Consider the following 19616-nt stretch of genomic DNA (forward strand, 5'->3'; position numbering starts at 1 on the left):
GTAACTTGGGAAATTCTGATGATAATTTCCTTTATATCTGGCTAAGTGTAGTAAATAGCATTAGCGCTATCAATTGGGTTTCAGAGATGAGACTGAAGGTGTTTTTTCAATATCTAAATGGAAGAGGGAAAGAAAGAACTGTGGTGCTTGAGTCTCTGAATCATGAGCTAGAAATGTGTTACCAGAGACTTTATATTAGTAGCAAATTAGAGACCAAAAGACAGAAAAGATGGAGTTTCTATTGATAACAAGTTAAATAGTCTTCACAGAGTAAAGATAAATTTACATTGCTGATTCTTACATTGGAAAAAAAAAAGGATAAGGAAAATGTTCATGAAATCCTTCAGTAATCGGGGCGCCTGGGTGGCTCAGTGGGTTAAGCTGCTGCCTTTGGTTCAGGTCATGATCTCAGGGTCCTGGGATCGAGTCTCGCATCGGGCTCTCTGCTTGGCAGGGAGCCTGCTTCCCTCTCTCTCTCTCAATGCCTGCCTTTCTGCCTACTTGTGGTCTCTTTCTGTCAAATAAATAAGTAAAACCTGAAAAAAAAAATCCTTCAGTAATCAAAGAAATGTCAGAGTTGTATCATGCATCAATTCCTTTAATGGCAGTGATAAGCAATGTATTGTATTCCTGTTGACAGATAACTTTCAGAAATATATATAATCATGACTTTCATTCATGTTAGAGAAATTTTGTTCATATGATATGAAAAAGAAGCCAAGCAGATGTGGTAACCAGTTCAAAGGTAATTTAAAACATCAGATTATGCAGAATAGAGGAATGTTGAGATGAATTCCAAGTAAAGAAAAAATTGATTTTTCCCTGGTTTGGGGGTAGAAAGGAACTAGGAGAGCAGAGGGGAAATGAAGTCAATTAAATCACTACCTGACATGAGAGCATTTGCATATCCGTTACCAACAATTTACAGAGTTGAAAAGTAGCTGAAAGACAGTGAAGAACTAGAATCTGATAACCCAGGAAAGTGTACAGTAGATAAATGAGTAGTTTTTCCACTGAAACACAAATCTTTTCCTACAGTACTTAGGGAAGAAAATGTATTTCTGTACCTTGGATCCCGTCGTCAGTGACTCAGTTGTACTTCCTACTTGTCGTCTATACCAGCTACCCCTCTCCCCACCACTGTCATTATTATGAACCCATCTTTCCTCTTCCCTAGCCTCCCTGTCCTCTCTCCCTGCTTGAAGGCCCTGCCTAAATGTTTTTCAATCTTGTTGCTTCTCTGAGCCCCAATTGTACTTCAATCAAAGTCCAAGGTGAAAAGAAATTGTTCCAGACACTTAGCTGTAACCACTCGCGAAACAATCACCTGGGAGTGCTTGTTAAAAATGAAAATCCTTATAACCCTCCAGAGTTGCTGAGTCAAAATCTGGTGGCGGGGGCGGGGGGTAAGATTTTTGGGAAATGTATGAAACTCACTGGCTTAACTGAAGTAAGAAAAAAATGTAAAATCTGAAGACATATTTGTCTAAATGAAATGATATTATAGAAGATCTAGGAGTATAACAGAGAACTTGGCATGAAACTCAGTGGAAATTTACAAAAATAAACAAGGTTAAGGGTAGTATTAGGAGTTGCAACACTAATAACTTTTCCTCTAGATTCTGTTAAAATCTGGCTATCATTGTTTTCAAGTTGAATATCTGGAATATTACTCTATTAATGACCTTCATAGGTACTATGTTAAAGCTTCTATATTGTTTTTTGTTTTTAATTGAAAACATATTCAGTCACACATTAGGTAGCAAACACAATAAAGAAAAATTTATAATAATTCTCTGTTGTCTTAGTTTTCTTTGGATTTTTTTCTATTCTACTGAAATTTTACGAATTATATATTCAAATAGTCAATTTTGAACCTGCTTGTAATTTCTAGATTAATTCTAAGAAATTATTTTTCCTCCACAGATTTATAAAATAATAAATTTTCTCCTTTTTATTTGTTCTATAATAATATTTAACTATTTAATAAACCCCAATTTTTTGTTGTGTCATGAAATTAATATTTGTTTCCAGACCATAATTCAATTCTGATAACTCATTGCCTGTCATTAAGTCTGGTACCATTTCTGAGCATTATAATTAATTCCGAAGTGCTGTCTCTGCCAGAGGGACAAAAATCATGTTACTTTTATTGTTGTTTTAAAGTACATTTTGCAATGAACATAGGAGTACAGATATCTCTTCCAGGTAGTGATTTCATTTCCTTTGGGAATATATTCAGAAGAAGGATTGCTGGATGATAATTCTGTTTTTGATTTTTTAAGTAGACTCCATACTGTTTTTCCATAATGTCTGTACCAATTTACATTCCCACCAACAGAGTAAAAAAGAGTTCCCTTTTCTCTCCATCCTTGTCAACATATGTTATTTATTTTTACATATATATATATATATATCAAATAGCCATCCTAAAAGCTGTGGGGTAATATCTCGTTGTGGTTTTGATTTGCATTTCCCTGATGATTAGGGAATCATATACTTATTAGCCATTCACAATAGCCAAGATGTGGAAACAACCTAAGTGCCCATTGATGGATGAATGGATTAAGTAATTGTGAGTGTGTGTGTGTGTATATGTACACACACACACCTATATGTATATATATATTCAGGTTTTTTGCTGAATCAGATATATAGATATGTACTTACACATAGTGGAATTTATTCAGCTTTAAAAAAGGATATCCTGGGGGCACCTGGGTGGCTCAGTGGGTTAAAGCCTCTGCCTTCGGCTCAGGTCATGATCCCGGGGTCCTGGGATCGAGCCCCACATCAGGCTCTCTGCTCAGCAGGAAGCCTGCTTCCTCCTCTCTCTGCCTGCCTCTCTGCCTACTTGTAATCTCTGTCAAATAAATAAATAATCTTAAAAAAAAAAAAAAAGGATATCCTGGAGCACTTGGGTGGCTCAGTGAGTTGAGCCTCTGCCTTTGGCTTAGGTCATGAACTCAGGGTCCAGGGATAGAGCCCTGAGTTGGGCTCTCTGCTCAGCGGGGAGCCTGCTTCCCCCTCTCCTTCTTCCTGCCTCTCTGCCCAGTTGTGATCTCTTTCTCTCTGGCAAATAAATAAATAAACTCTTAAAAAAAAAAAAAAAAGGAGATCCTGCCATTTTCAGCCACATGGATCAGCCTGGAAAACATTACACTAAGTGAAATAAGCCAGATACAGAAAGAAAAAAACTGCATGATCTCACTTACATGTGGAATGTAAAAAAGCCATGTACATAAAAGGAAAGAGTAGAACAGTGGTTGCAAAGTTGCCATTATTTAAGATGAACAAGTCTAGAGATCTAATGCACAGTATGATGACTATAGTTAAAATATTATATATAGTTATATGTATAACTATATATATAGTTAAAAATACTATACTGAATGCTGGACATATGCTAAGAGAGTAGATTCCAGGTGCTGTCACCACAAAAAAAAAATAGAAAAGTAACTGTGAGGGACACTTGGGTGGCTCAGTCATTAAGTGTCTGTTTTTGGCTCCAGTCATGGTCCTGGGGTCCCGGGATTGAGACCCACATCAGGCTCCCTGCTCTGTGGGAAGCCTTCTCCCTCTCCCACTCCCCCTGCTGGTATTCCCTCTCTCATTGTCTCTCTCTGTGCCAAATAAATAAATAAAATCTTTAAAAGAAAAGAAAAGCAACTGTGAGGAAACGATATGTTAATTAGCCAGACTGTAGTAATCATCTCACTACATGTGTGTATATGTGTGTGTACAAAATCATGGCATTATCCAACTTAAATGTATCCAATTTATTATTTTTAAAAGAGTTTACAAAAATCAGTACATTTTGTTCTTTGTTTGGCCCGTCCACATGCTGTCCCCTACTACTATATGAGGAAGGCCCCAAAACAAAGAGTCTGATGCTTAACCGACTGAGCCACCCAGGCACTCTGAGAGAACGGATTTTTTTTTCAAAGATTTTATTTATTTATTTGACAGAGAGAAATCACAAGTAGATGGAGAGGTAGGCAGAGAGAGAGAGAGAGAGGGAAGCAGGCTCCCTGCCAAGCAGAGAGCCCGATGCGGGACTCGATCCCAGGACCCTGAGATCATGACCTGAGCCGAAGGCAGCGGCTTAACCCACTGAGCCACCCAGGTGCCCTGAGAGAACAATTTTAAAGAGAGTGGTGTGCTGGTAAATGTTTAACCATTGGTTCTCCAAGTGTAATTCTGACATCTAAGTGGTTTTGATACTTTAATTTACATTGACAGATAAGAGGGAGATATTGGAGATATATGTCAGAACTTTATTTGTTCATCAACGATGTAAGCAAGTTTGTTTTTTGTTTTTTGTTTTTGCTGAATCAGATTATAGTTTTTGGATATTAGAGGAATTTTTGTGTTTGTGCTTTTACCAATCTAACAGCTATAGACATGATGCTTTGAAGTTTAATCTACATTATTAACATTTTCTCCATGTTGTCTTAAGCATAGACAGGCAACAAAACAATAAATCATAGGATGATTAGTACCATTTGGCGATTTATGGGGTAAATACTCCCACCATGGCTGATAGCCAGCTACCAATGTAATGTCACTAAATGTGCAGTTGGGAAAAGATGTGCAGTGGCAAACTATTATATAGTATTTCTGCCATACAAATACTATAGATGAATACTGTAGCAACAAAATTAAGTTTTTGAGTTTTGAATGTCTAAGACCTTGGTTTTTTTTTTTTTTAAAGATTTTATTTATTTATTTGACAGACAGAGATCACAAGTAGGCAGAGAGGCAGGCAGAGAGAGAGGAAAGGAAGCAGGCACCCTGCTGGGCAGAGAGCCCGATGTGGGGCTCCATCCCAGGACCCTGGGATCACGACCGGAGCTGAAGGCAGAGGCTTTAACCCACTAAGCCACCCAGGCGCCCCAAGACCTTTGTTTTTAATTCAGTAAAATTAAGGGGCACCTGGGTGGCACAGTAAGTTAAGCATCTGCCTTCAGCTCAGGTCATGATCCCAGGGTTCTGGGATGGAGCCAAGTCAGATCCCTGTTCAGCCTGCAGTCTGCTTCTCCCTCTGATCCTCCCCCTGCTCATGCTCTCTCTCTCTCTCTCTCTCAAATAAATAAAATCTTTAAAAAAGAAATACAGTGTAGCTCATTATAAGTTTCCATCATTTGATTTTTAACAACCTACTTACAGAATTTCTGAAAACTGTAGTAACTGATTCCTACAAGCTGGTATGAAGCAGCTCCAGCCCTCAAGTGAAATAACATCTGAATGAGGAGGCTCTGCATTTGCAATGTTGGAGGCTAGTTTACAAGACAGACTGGGCCTGTTGAGATAGGATGGAGACATGTAACCTTTAATTAATGAAGCTTTGAAAGAAAGGAACCAAGGGAAAATGCAAGTGCAAGAGATATTAAGCAGGTTATTAATTTCAAAGTATTTATTGAGTTTCTAACACATTCAAGACACTGTAATGGGTCCTAGTAATACAAAAAGGTAAATACACATATAATTTCTGCCTCTGGGGAATAAATACTCTAGTTGCTGGGTTAGGCATGCAAACAAACCAGATATTGGAAGGAATATATTATCATAAAATACAGATATGTCCTAAGGGCTATGGGAGGAGAAAAAACAGAATGACTATTTCTAGAAAAGCCAAGTCATACTTTTGGAAGAAATGGAAATGAGACAAATTTAAAGCAAATAATATAATGTTAAAAAGCATGAGAATGTGAAATGAATCATTGATGGACTGCTCCTAGAACTCAGATGCTAAAAACTTGTAAATAACAGACACGTCCTGCTTCCTCAACCTAAGATATAAACACAGTGGTGTCATTTTGAATTTCTTAATTCCTATTTCCCAACTGCCTAATACCCTAAATAAAATCTCCCCATTCTATTTTCCTAATTTTCCCATCTGCCCTTATTGGGTGCAAGTACATCATCTCTCCCCAGGTCCCTCCTTGCTCCAGGAATTTCCATCACCTCTCAGTTCTTATTCGACCTGACAGGAAGGGATGATAGTCCTTTATTCCTACTTTCAAACATAGATAATACACACTGGGGGCCCAAAGTCACAGTTCCTTGACACTCCTGTGATGAGCCACCATTTCTTAGTTTTTTAAGATTTTATTTATTTGATCGAGAAATCACAAGTGGGCAGAGAGGCAGGCAGAGAGAGAGGGGGAAGCAGGCTCCCTGGCTTGATCCCAGGATCTTGAGATCATGACCTGAGCCAAAGGCAAAGGCTTAACCCACTGAGCCACCCAGGCACCCTGGCCATCACTTCTAAAAAGAACAGTACTTACTGGATGGACACAGCTTTCCTCCCCAACACTTAGGCACTTGGGGAGGCTCAGGTGTGAGCGGGACTTTACCTGGCACTTTACCTGGCACAGTGAAGTCATTCTCTCAGGACTGACTTCACTGGCTTCTACTGTCCTTTCCTGTGAGCATAGCTGTGCTTAAGAAGGAGCATGGTCTCCTTTTGTGCAGCCACACAAGTAAGTATAATTGAAAGAAATCACACTCAAAAATCTATTCACGGAACAGAGCTCTGCTCAAGTTGACTTTCTGTCCTGATTGCATTGAGAAGCGGCTGGCAATGCCCCAGTCTACCTCTCTCTCTCTCTCTGTCTTCCCCCTACACACGTACTGATGCATGTAAATTTAAAAAATAAAAAGTATGCTTTTCCACCTTATCAGGCTTTCTATTTAATCTCCACTTTGAAAGGTGTCCTATCATATTGATAAAGAGCATAGTGATCTATAGTCACTGCTATCACCTTTTAAGAAATTATGTGGAAATAATCCAAGCTTTGCGAAAACTGTTCCTTATGTGATCCTGAAGTATTGTAACATTCTAAATCCTTCTTTCTTCCCTCTGATCTGTGGAGGCCAAGGAAATTAAGGCCATCCCACCTCGAGTTTAGCATTAGCACAAGCACAGCCATCTTAGCTTTGGCAGCCATCTCAGGCCCAAGGGCTGAACTTTCCCCTACTGTACTTAAGTTCCAGGGACCCCCCCCCCCCCCGCTTTAGTTCAGAAAACTTTAGAAAGTACCTCACCCTGCAACACCCAGGCAACAGCTAATCAGCTTACTGCAGAAAAGTCTGAAACTTCTCCTCCTCCTCCCGCAAAAGCCTCTTGTAATGACCCAAAAAAAAGCCCTGCCTTAACTAGCCTCAGGGTCCAAGTCCCTACTCCGCAGAGTCAGGTATACTTGGGCCCAAGCTTAAGCTTGTAAAATCAACCCTCGTGTGATTGCATCGGTGTTGGCTCCTTGGTGGTCTCTCGGACACGAAAACTTGGACATCACATGATTCAATCCCAGTTTTGCAAATACAGTAAGAGTGATTTCCTTAGAATTCAGATGTGATTATGTCAGTCTCCTACTTGAAACCTTTCCCCAGCTTACCCAGCTATTTTTTATCTTTATGCCTTTAAATGGAAGGCCCAACTCTTCAACATGGCCTCCATGGAGTTGGATAGGGCTGCCACTGCTCTGGTCTAGTCAGTGCTCCAATCCCCATCCCCACATACACTTGAGCTTCAGTCCTTCCAAAGTTATTTATTTCCTCCAAAGTTCCTTGGTATTCTTTCATTCATGCTATTTTCTCTCAGCCTGGAGTGCTTTTCTGTTTTTCCTTCCACCCTCTTTTTTATTCCTTCCATGAATTCCACTATTTGACCCACAGCAAGCCCAGGCCAAGTCTGCTTAGATTTCCCCTAGGTGTCCCTATAACACTGCAGATAACTCCAGTACCGGCGCTCAAGGCAAGGTAGGTAGCGAAAGATCAGATGAGCAAAGATGACTGAGAAAGCAAATCATTCCTCATGATGGGTGCAGTAGCCATTTCCTAGGTGTGGCAGCACAAAGTTTGCAAATGAGAGACATAAAGAATTAGGTATGGAAAAATCACTTTCTCTGGGAAGGTGGGATAGTGACAGGAAAGACAAATTCTGATCTCACTGAGAGATTCCGTTCACCTCTCTGCTAACTAATATCAAGCTGAGTTGCTAATGGCATGATCATTATTTATAAACCTCCATATTTAGTAAAACTGTAATGGGAAATTAGGCAGTTTCTGGAGATTTCTATGTATGAGTTCCAGTCACTTACTCCTATCTAAAAACTAAAACTTGGGGCACCTGGGTGGCTCAGTGGGTTAAGCCTCTGCCTTTGGCTCAGGTCATGATCTCAGGGTCCTGTAGGATCGAGTCCCACATCTGGCTCTCTGCTCAGCAGGGAGCCTGCTTCCCCCTCTTTCTCTGCCTGCCTCTCTGCCTACTTGTGATCTTTCTCTCTGTCAAATAAATAAATAAAATCTTAAAAAAAAATAAAAATAAATAAAATATTTTAAAAATGTAAAAAAAAACCCTAAAACTTGATCTCTTGAAAGACAGATTATGTAAATTATTGATATATATACAAATTGAAAACTCTGTAATATATGTTGATTCTGTTGACATGTGATGTTAATCATCACACCAGGTAGTATTTTGAGATTTACTGTTGAATACATGACTATCTTGACTCTGTAACAGGTAGTTCAGCTGCATAAAAGCTGGCCCTCTTATAAAAAGGCAGAAGCAAAGAATATTAGATTTTAAATTGTTTTGTAACATTGGATTGACACTTCCCATAGAAACCCACAGTTCATTTCCAGTCAATAAGATTGACCTTCAATTATCTATTTTGTAACCTACTTGAAGCTCCGTTTTGCCTCTTAAAAGCTTGTAGACGTTTTCTGGATTTTCTTGTCACTAATGTATATAGGTTCAAAATCCATGAGGTATCACTTACTTGGAGAATATGCAGACATAAACAGAGATAAAAGGAGAAAGCTCTATCACGTCATCTTAGAAGTATTAGATAAGCAAGAATTTATTTACAAATCGTTCTTATACAATGGACATAGTTACGATAATGATATTAATTTTATCCAATAAAAATGTTCTTATTGTAGAACTTGAAGAATAGAATTTATTTTTTTAAGTTTTTATTTGAATTCCAATTAGTTAACTTACAGTGTAATATTAGTTTCAGGTGTATAATATAGTGATTCAACACCTCCAGACATCACCTGGTGCTCACCACAAGCACCCTCCTTAGTCCACATCACCTGTTTCACGCATCCCCTCATCCACCTCCCTTCTGGTAACCAGCAGTTTGTTCTCTAGAGTTAAGAGTCCGTTTCTTGGTTTGCCTCTCTTTTTTTTCCCCTATGATTGTTTCCTTTCTTAAATTCCACGTATGAGTGAAATCATATGGTATTTGTATTTCTCTGACTGACTTATTTTGCTTAACATAATACTCAAACTCTGTCCATGTGATTGCAAATGACAAGCTGTCATTCTTTAAAACTGAGTAATATTCTGTTTTTTATATATGCTGCATGTTCTTTATCCATCCATCAGTCAATGAAAACACTGGGGTGCATATATCCCTTTGAGTTAATATTTCGTATTCTTTGGGTAAATACCTAATGGTGCAGTTGCTGGTATTTCTATTTTTAACTTTTTGAGGAACCACCATACTGTTTTCCATAGTGGCTATATCAGCTTGCGTGACCACCAGCAGTACAAGAGCATTCCCCTTTCTCCACATCCATGCCTCTTGTTTCTTGTGTTGTGGATTTTAGCCATTCTGACAAGTGTGAGGTGATATTTCATTATAGTCATGATTTCTATTTCCCTGACGATCAGTGATGGTGAGCATCTTTTCATGTGTCTGTTGGCCATCTACATGTCTTCTTTGGAGAAATGGCTGTTCATCTCTACTGTCCATTTTTTATTGGATTATTTTGGGGAGGTATTAAGTATTGTAAGTTCTTTATATATTTTGGATATAACTTTTTATCAGATATGCAGTCACTCATAAGCACAATTTCAGGAGATGTCCACTATTAACTCATAACTTAGCTCTGAGGTTTCCAGTCTTTAGGACTCTCCTTCTTTGCACTTTAAGGTCATTTAGTTGTCAGTGTCCTTGAGAATCTTTTCAAGAATCTATGAAATTGAGAAAATCTGCTTGCTTCAGATGCAAAAGAAGGTGTCACTGGTGCTCAGCTTTCATCCACTCTTATAGTACCTGAGGGAAAGGAAAAATTCTTTCTCTACCACTCAAAAAGTCTTCCTGCTGGACTAGGAATTGGTATGAGACAGATTCACAGGAGAAAAAATACCCAGTTTTATTATGTGCTCATGGAGGCCCAATAATGAAATTGATTCCTAAAGAAATGACCAAGGCAGGTAGCTTTTATAATTTTTTTTTTAATTTTTTATTTTTTATAAACATATATTTTTTATATACATATATTTTTATCCCCAGGTCTGTGAATCACCAGGTTTACTCACTTCACAGCACTCACCAAATCACATACCCTCCCCAATGTCCATAATCCCACCCCCTTCTCCCCAACCCCCTCCCCCCGGCAACCCTCAGTTTGTTTTGTGAGATTAAGAGTCACTTATGGTTTGTCTCCCTCCCAATCCCATCTTGTTTCATTTATTCTTCTACCCACTTAAGCCTCCATGTTGCATCACCACTTCCTCATATCAGGGAGATCATATGATAGTTGTCTTTCTCTGCTTGACTTATTTCGCTAAGCCCTATGACCCAGCAATTGCACTATTGGGTATTTACCCTAAAGATACAAATGTAGTGATCCAAAGGGACACATGCACCCGAATGTTTATAGCAGCAATGTCCACAATAGCCAAACTATGGAAAGAACCTAGATGTCCATCAACAGATGAATGGATCAAGAAGATGTGGTATATATACACAATGGAATACTATGCAGCCATCAAAAGAAATGAAATCTTGCCATTTGCAACAACATGGATGGAACTAGAGCGTATCATGCTTAGCTTTTATAATTTTTAGACAAAGATCCAATAAATCTGTGAGAAATTGACAGGACAAAGAAAATTTAACTCTGAAAACTTCAGTTAGTAAGGAATTCTAAACAGATTTGGGCTTCAGTTGAACATAGGTAAAAAGTTAACGAGGGTTGTTCTTACAGCTCTAACTCGGTCTCTGGCGATAAGGGTGTCTTCTTTACTTTCTGGTTCAGGAAGGGGACCTTTCACTTGGGAGATTCATGTTGTGCTTTCACCAACACAGAGGAAGATCTTCTTGTATGGGCTGGACACAGAGGAATGTCCTTCTTGTATGGGCTGTCTCTTAAGTAATTTTTATTTAAAATAATCAGTATGCCAAAGCGGCCCATCTTGGGGCAACTCACTCTTGGCACTCTACATACCCTAAGAGTTTCTTTGTCCCAGTCCAAGCTGGAGTAGGCCCTTATGGCTTCCCATCTTGTTGCCCATTTTCTGACTCGACTTGGAGGCACCAGGATCTTAAAACTTCATGTACAGGAATATTTCAGTTCTCTGATGCCAGCCAAGGCTTGGGGGAACCAAGTAAATGCAGAATGGTCTAATCTGTCCAGAAATAGACCTTACTTTCACGGGTATTAAATTCACTTCTGCCTTTTAGTCAGGGACTTCCACATACCTTATTAAGTAATCAACCAATCTGTCTTCATCATTACAGTGGTTTCTCCTGAGTAGCATGTTAAAAGAAACTAATCTCCACAGTAGCATCATTGATTTTATATCTAATAAAAATCCCAAGTATTTACTCTCATGAGTTCTTCGTTTGTTTTTTAAAATGTACATTTCTACCTGAGCATATGTTAGTTTCCTTAATTAGAACATTACTCCATATATAGCAAAAACGTGTTAATAAAATTTTTAGGTGCTCCTGGATTTACAGTTCCTTCTTTTTCACATCGATTCTGTTTCCTTTCCATTTCCTGCATTAAGGACTAAGAAACACCTTCTAACTGCCCTGTGAAATCCTGTCATTACTAACATTCTGTACCCTCTGATACTATACATTGAGAAGGGCACATCACCTCTGTGGTATCATTCCCAATAATTCATAACTTAAATCTAATCACGTAAAAACATGAGGCAAGCATAACTGGAAGAACCTTCTCTAAAATAGCTGACCAGTTTTCTTCAAAATCGTACAAGTAACTCCCATTTCATTAAACAAGCTGTCAAAAGCACATATTCTGTAAATTTGACAAGGATTAAAAATAGCTGAAAAAACATTTTAGGTAAATGTTTCATTAAATCAATGAGGTGATTAAAATGTTACCTGCCAGTTTGCCTAAAAGAAGAGTGTACAAATAGTTTTATAACACATTTCCATCACTTCTCTCTGCAGGCGACTCAGCTAATCTAACCTGCAGAGCTTTCTTTGGGTACAGTGGAGATGTCAGTCCTTTAATTTACTGGATGAAAGGAGAGAAGTTTATTGAAGATCTGGATGAAAATCGAGTTTGGGAAAGTGACATTAGGTAAAAATATTTTTTTCTTTTAACTAGTACAGTCAAAGTTAACATTTGCTCTGTTAGTGAACAGAAAGTGAGCTAAAGGAAAATAAAGGGGTCTTCCTTGTTTGGGGGGGGGTTACTATTATAATAAAAATATCTCAACATTGAATTGCCAAGAGGCAAAACACTGTGGAGACTGACTGTAGAATTGCAAAACATGAATGCCATTTGCAAAGAACTTAAGGGAAATAGAAAAGAGTTTTTCCCTAAGAAATAAACTAAATATGAGACAGACCAAAATGCCATCAAATGTGGAAAATGTGATATTGTGCCTTTTGTTTATGAGCTCTTTTTTAGAAAATTGTCAAGAAGAAATATTAACAAGGACTCAACCAAACACAGTCTCTTTCATTTCCTTTTATGTGTTTTTACATATTTGAGCCATCAAGTAGACCATAAAGCACTTGATAAGAATGATAAAGGATACATAAAATGTTTTCATTGTCTTTTTTAGACCTACTTTAGGTCTAAATATTAATATAGTGGGAATGATAAAGAATGACCATTAAAAAATACCATCTATTTGGATGCCTGGATGGCTCAGTTGGTTGAGTCTCTGCCTTCGGCTCAGGTCATGATCCCAGGGTCCTGGGATCAAGTCCCACGTCGGGGTCCCTGCTCATTGGGGGCCCGCTTCTCCCTCTGCTTGTGCTATCTGACAAGTAAATAAATAAAATCTTTTTTTTTTTAAATACCATGTATTTTGAGGGTGTAATCTTTAAACCTCTTTTTAAAAACTTATTTATGCATTTACTTTTAAGTATTGAGGTATTCAATTATAACTAAACTTATGCTTGGACATAGATACTCATCTTTAATCATAGTATAAGTAAGCAAGCATTATAAATAATAATTAAGTTATAACAGAATCAAAATGCTGATCGTGTGTAAACATTCACCGATCTGAAGGTCACATCTTCTGGGTATATATGAGCATTTAAGCTAAGGTTCCTCTTCCTAAATGTGAGGATCTTTAAAACCTGATCAAAGGTGTAAGTGAAAAAGTTTTGCAATAGCAAATAAAAAACATAAAATTGTCATATAAGGTTATTTTTATTGGGATCTTCTTCCTGGAAACAAATACACAAGAATATTGCACTCCAGTTGGGTTCGGAAATACCTAGATGGACAATTCTCCAATACGTGCTATAACATTCCTGTACCATTTTTCACATTTATAAGTTCGCTATTATCCTTTAACCATATACTTTAAGATGTTAACGTTAAAAGAGAAAAATAAACTTCCTAACTTTCCCCCTCTTTTTGTGGGTGCTGAAGAAAGGGTCTAGAAAGGTGTAATTCTACATTAGGAAGTATGGTGCAATATGAGTTACCAAACAGATGAGAGGGTGGAGGTGGAAACCTTCCACGCAGGGAAAGGGAGCCTCACTTGGAGGTTTCCATTCACTCTAAAAGATTATGAAACCCTTTGACAGTGAAGTTAGTGTTTACCATTCATTTTAATGTTAGAATTAAGCACCTCCTCAGAATATTAAGTCTATGGGCTTATAATTTCATGATTCTTTTAAAATAGGCAATTGATTTGTATCGTTTGAAAAAAGGAAAAAAGCCAGGCTAGAGAACTTTCAAGTGAAATGTCAAAACAGCTCCAAAATCTTCTATTTTTTTTTTTGAAAAAAACAAAAAAAACTAAACCAAACTGACCTATATAATTAGTCTTCCAGCCTAAGACATTAGAATTTTTTCTCTCACCTTTACTATATCATATTTCTTAAAAGGAAAGCAGTTTGTAAAGTTTTCTTAAGGTCTTTCTCGCCTCTTTATTATGACAGTGTGATTGTCCTGCTAAGAGATATAATTAACTGCAACTTCATTAGCATCTCCAAAAACAAGCTTCCTCATTAGAAATGAAGAAGAAAAGCGCATAATATAATTTAATTACGATAGCATCAACCGTAGCCAAATTTAAAGCACAGATGCTGTAGGTATTTTCACTTCAGATTTAGATTCATCTAATTTTTTTTTTCTCTTTCACGTCTGTGTATGTTTGTGTGGGGTTTTTTGTTTCGTTTTCCTTTATATTTTAGAATTCTCAAGGAGCATCTCGGGGAACAGGAAGTTTCCATCTCATTAATTGTGGACTCTGTAGAAGAAGGTGACTTGGGAAATTACTCCTGTTATGTTGAAAATGGAAATGGACGTCGGCACGCCAGTGTTCTCCTTCACAAACGGGGTGAGTGTCACCTTCTAAGCTTGAGTAGTCCTGAACCTGTAATGTGAGGGAAAGAATTGGGAACCAAAAAAATACTGTGCTTTTCCACATCAGTTTACTCTAAACAAAATAAGCACAATAGCATTAGGGCCTTCGCAATGGATAACACAGTGGATGCATGACTAGCTCAGGCTAGAGAATCAAATATGAATCCCTTGTTGGGCTTTACCCAGAATCTTGGGGTTGGCGTATCACATCCCTATGGGAAAACAATGGTGGCAACTCTTTAGTGTGTTCTAAGGATGAAAGAAGACAAGAAATGTGAAGAGCTTGGCACAGAACTTGTACGCAGGAGATAGGAAGTTAAATGCTATTTATTATTGTTGGAAATTAACAAATCAATCAAAAATAATGGGAAACTTTAAGTCAAAGATTGTGTTGTTGTTGTTGTTGTTGTTGTTGTTAAGATTTTATTTACGTATTTGACAGACAGATCACAAGTAGGCAGAGAGGCAGGCAGAGAGAAAGAAGGAAACAGGCTCCCCCCCAAGGAGAGAGCCCCATGCGGGGCTCCATCCCAGGACCCTGAGATCATGACCCGAGCTGAAGGCAGAGGCTTTAACCCACTGAGCCACCCAGGTGCCCCAAAGATTGTGTTCTTTCTTTGAAGGTTCTTCCTTTAGTGTTAAGAATTATGTCTGAGGGATTCCCCATTGCAGTACTTCTTGACAGTTTTTTCTGGCTTGGATAACTTTAGCATGTGTAGTATCTTCCCAAGATTAACAGTAATTAATTGATTAGTCATTAAAAAACTAACGCTCAGTTATTATTCATTAATGATAATTCAAGGAAGATAGATTTTGGTTGAGTACCATATCTGCTGCACTAAAATCTGATTCCACAGCAAGCCCAACACAGTAGGCACAGGGTTAAAATATGTATAAATATATATTGAATTTGTTCAAATTGGAGACTATTAAAAAACAAAATTCGACTGAGTAAATTTGTAGATCTAATTGGCTTTATTAAATGACTCGTGAATAGGGAAACTCTGAGCAGTAGCTCAAAATGGAAGGTTTTTATAGGAAGGAGGGTGGTGCAAGAAATTATTAACGAGAGAAATAAAGAAAGGTTTGGTTCAAGCCTGGACACTTTCTTTAGGGGCTGAGTACAAGGACCGGCAGGGGTTTTTGTTGTTACTGTTGTTGTTTTTTTATCATGCAGATGAAGTCACTGGTGCTGATCGGGGAAATTTCAAATTGACTTTTAAAAGGTCACACTCCTGAGATAGGTCAAAACTGTAATTAAGTCTTGGTTTGCTATTGGGGAGGGGAGGCAAATGACTCCAGTTTGGGCTTGTTTGTTTGTTTGTTTTTTTTTTTTTTTTCACAAAACAGTTGTGAACTTGGAGCTTTGCCTTCATTGCAGAAATTTTTCATGTGCGATACAAAAGAAAAGTGGTTTTTTTCCTACATTATGCTAAGTGAAAAGTTTCCAGCTTTGGGAACAAGTATACTTGGCATTCTCTTACTCAGCAAATTTATAATGATTTTAATTTCAAAACACAAGTTTAATCCTAGACGCTTTGAGGTTGAAAAAGAAAGAGTACATTGAAGATTGCCCCCCTCCAACTTTATTGGGCAATAGATTCTCTTTAAACAATGCTACTGAAAGCTATTAAAACAGACACCTCTGTTGTCAGGAGACTACAATATTAAAAGAGTCTACCTTTGGGAGATGTGAGTAGAGGGGAAAAGTAAGGACAGGTAGCAATGATTGTTTCTTTCTGTAGCTTAACATATATAGTCAATAAAGGAGTTGAGCGTAGAAATATGATACATACGAAAGGACAGAAACAACATTTAATTGAACCATTCCATAACATATTGCTAAGTGATCAGTCACTTTATACTGGATCATATTCCCTCTCAAGGAAGCCAGTTCTATCTCTGAAAAAACCTATTAGAAAGCATCCCTATTTCACTATCTGCCCACCCCTTGACCCCAGTTCTACACTTTTAATCTCTGCCCCAAAACAGCCCATCAAAAGTTTGTGGACCTTTGCCATGATCCTTCCGAGGCTTTACTTCCCTTGATGCAACTTGCTTAGTTTCTTTTATTTCTTTTTCCTTTCTGATGATACAGTACTTCCACCATCTTGGTCACTCTCTTGAATATGCTCTAATTAAAGAGTCCGAATTATTTCTCAAGAAGGGAAAGAGTGGAGAGAAGATAGGGGACACATATAAAAATCTGTTCACTTGGACAACGCATTTCTTTTTAGGACTCGGTAGGAGTAACAGTAAAGAATTGCTTGTCAGGGACCAAGAATTCCTGTCTTCTTAAGGGTCCTTCTAGCTGAATTAAGAATCAAATTGACATGAGACAGATTAACAGGAGAAAATCAAATTCAATAGTGTCCGTATGGGAAATCCTTACAGACATGGACATTCCAAAGACGGGCAAAATGAAGCATATTTGTTATCCTGAACTAAGAAGGGGGTAGGGCTCTGGGACTTCAGAGGAAAGGAATGTAATTCACAAAATGATAAGAAGAACAGATGTTTGGTAATTAGATGTTTACCCTGCCATACAGATGGATCACTCAGATAAAACTTATTTCTGCTAATAACCCTTATTCTGGAAAAGACCCTCAATTTCTAGTCTTCTATGTAGTTAAGGGAAGGGCAAAAGTTTCTCTTGAGCCCTCAGGGTCTCAGTTGCCTTCAGCTTATAATAATCTTCATGCCAGAGTGGTCTGTCTTGTGGTGGCCTGCCCTTGGCCCCTACACCATCATAAAGAGAAAAGAAGGAAAATGAATTGTTTCTAAGGAGGATAAACTATTAATGCTCTGTTCTTATGGATAAGCACACAGCCAGGAAGGGTCAAACACCCCCAGGCTATTTTTAGCATGTGTGGCCCAAGGTTAAGTTGCCCACAGCTACAAAGGCTTTCAGACTACAAAAATAGATGATTGAAGAATCAAGGAAATTATTTGAAAAACTTTCCCAATACTGTCGGATTCCCTAAACATGAAGAAAAAAACTGTGGCCAGTGTTGGAGCAGTCTTTAACACTAAAATCCACAACGATTTTCAAATATGTATTTATACTGAGAGAGCATTTTGTTTTTAGTAAAATAAAAGCATTAAGAAGCGAAAAGGGTTGCTGGGGGGATGGGGGTTGGGAGAAGGGGGGTGGGGTTATGGACTTGGGGAGGGTATGTGCTTTGGTGAGTGCTGTGAAGTGGGTAAACCTGGCGATTCACAGACCTGTACCCCTGGGGATAAAAATATATGTTTATAAAAAATTAAAAAATTAAAAAAAAAAAAAAAGAAGCCAAAAAGTGTTCTTCAAGGTCATGTACTCCAGAAGCCCCTTTTAAACTTAGTGTGTGCAGGGCCCCTGAATGGCTCAGTCAGTTAAGCACCTGCTTTCAGCTCAGGTCACTGAGACCCCTGTCAAGCTCTCTGCTCAGTGGGGAGTCTGCTTCTCCCTCTGACCCTCTTCCCTCTCATGCATGCTGTCTCTCAAATAAATAAATAAAATCTAAAAAAAATAATAAAAATAAAGTTAATGTGTGCCTTCCTTCAAAGAGAGCCTTGGGAAAAGAGTGAGTCATCAACTCACCAAAAAAGCAAGGCATGCAATCTCCTGCCCTTGAGATGCTTATAATCATGCGAAATGGTCTATCCTGATCATCTTGGGAAAAAAAAAGGACTTTGGTTAACAGGTGGGATAACAGCAAGCTCCCCAGCCCTGTGAGGTTCAGAAGGTCAAGACACAACGCATGGTAGGCTTATAGTTGTGGTCTTTGATCACAGTGTTCCTGAAAGAGTCAAGTTATTGTCATGGTAGCAATTATGTAATTATCAGATGAATTGTTGTGTCACTCAGAAGACTAAAGCTCAGAGAAGGAACTAGAAGATGTCAGTATTCATAATTTCCTGCCATTTATTCATAAATCCCTTAACTTATCTTACAGGCCTTCAAAGTCTTTCATTTTTAAAACCTCCCAAAAGACCTATGTTAAAGTATTTGATGCATACAGACCTTACAAACCAGAATCATCAGGTCTTCTGACAAGTAAACTTGCCAGGACACACCTTTGTGCAAGTTTCTTAAGCATTTTTTCCTCTACTGTTAACCTTTTACTCAGTATCATTGATGTAATAAAAATGATGTCCGAGCCTTCCGATGGGTGTTATGTGTCAGGGTAGAAAACCTTTTCTTTCTTCCTTTCTAGGTTCTGTGGCTGGTCTAATAATTAAATTGACATAAGACAGATTAACAGGAGAAAAACAAAATTTAATTTCATATATATGGGAGTCCCAGAGATATGAGATCCAAAGACAAGTAAGGCAGTTGAGGCTTAAAAGCTGTCCTGAGCTGAGGAATAGCACAGGGGCCTAGGGCTTCAAAGGAGAGGTGGGTCATTCACAAGGCAATAGGAAGAGCCCATGTTGGGTAATTAGTGGTTTGTTCTATCGAATAGTCAGGACTTTCAGATGTAAAGTTATCTCAAGTAATAGATTTCTTTCTGGACCAGGCCCCCTATCTAAATTCATTTAGGTAGTTAAGGAAGACCTAGAAGTTTTTCTTGAGTCAGCTATGTCTTGATTGCCCTTAACTCAAAATAATCCTCAAGCCCAAGTGGCATATTTTGGGATGGCGAAACCTGCTACCCTTCTTATGGATTCTTTGAGCTATCACTCACTTGTATTAAATGAGTCTTCCTCAATGCTGTGAGGATATTACAGTGATTCAGCTAGGATTGAATTAGGCTGGATTCTGGACCAGGGTTTTATCTTTTTTTTTCCCCAGGCTTTTATCTTAAAAAACAAACAAACCTAACCTTAAAAATCATAAAGTCTCTAAAAAAAGAAAAAAGTTTCTATGAAAATATTGAAAATTGGGGCCCCTGGGTGGCTCAGTGGGTTAAAGCCTCTGCCTTCGGCCCAGGTCATGAACCCAGGGCCCTGGGATGGGTATTGAGCCCTGCATTGGGCTCTCTGCTCAGCAGGGAGCCTGCTTCCCCCCCACCCCC

The 19616-nt window shown here is 38.3% G+C and overlaps 1 protein-coding gene across 1 annotated transcript in view; it reads left to right on the forward strand.

Annotated features, from left to right (window-relative positions):
* IL1RAPL1 (interleukin 1 receptor accessory protein like 1) overlaps nucleotides 1-19616 on the forward strand; it is a 761161-nt gene that overhangs the window by 686736 nt on the left and 54809 nt on the right. Inside the window, exons 6-7 of the mRNA XM_059156783.1 lie at nucleotides 12228-12360; nucleotides 14445-14590. Of these exons, the coding sequence (XP_059012766.1) occupies nucleotides 12228-12360; nucleotides 14445-14590 (279 nt within the window). The remainder of the gene's footprint in view (nucleotides 1-12227; nucleotides 12361-14444; nucleotides 14591-19616) is intronic.

This window comes from Mustela lutreola, chromosome X (assembly GCF_030435805.1).
Source record: "Mustela lutreola isolate mMusLut2 chromosome X, mMusLut2.pri, whole genome shotgun sequence".
NCBI lineage: Eukaryota > Metazoa > Chordata > Mammalia > Carnivora > Mustelidae > Mustela > Mustela lutreola.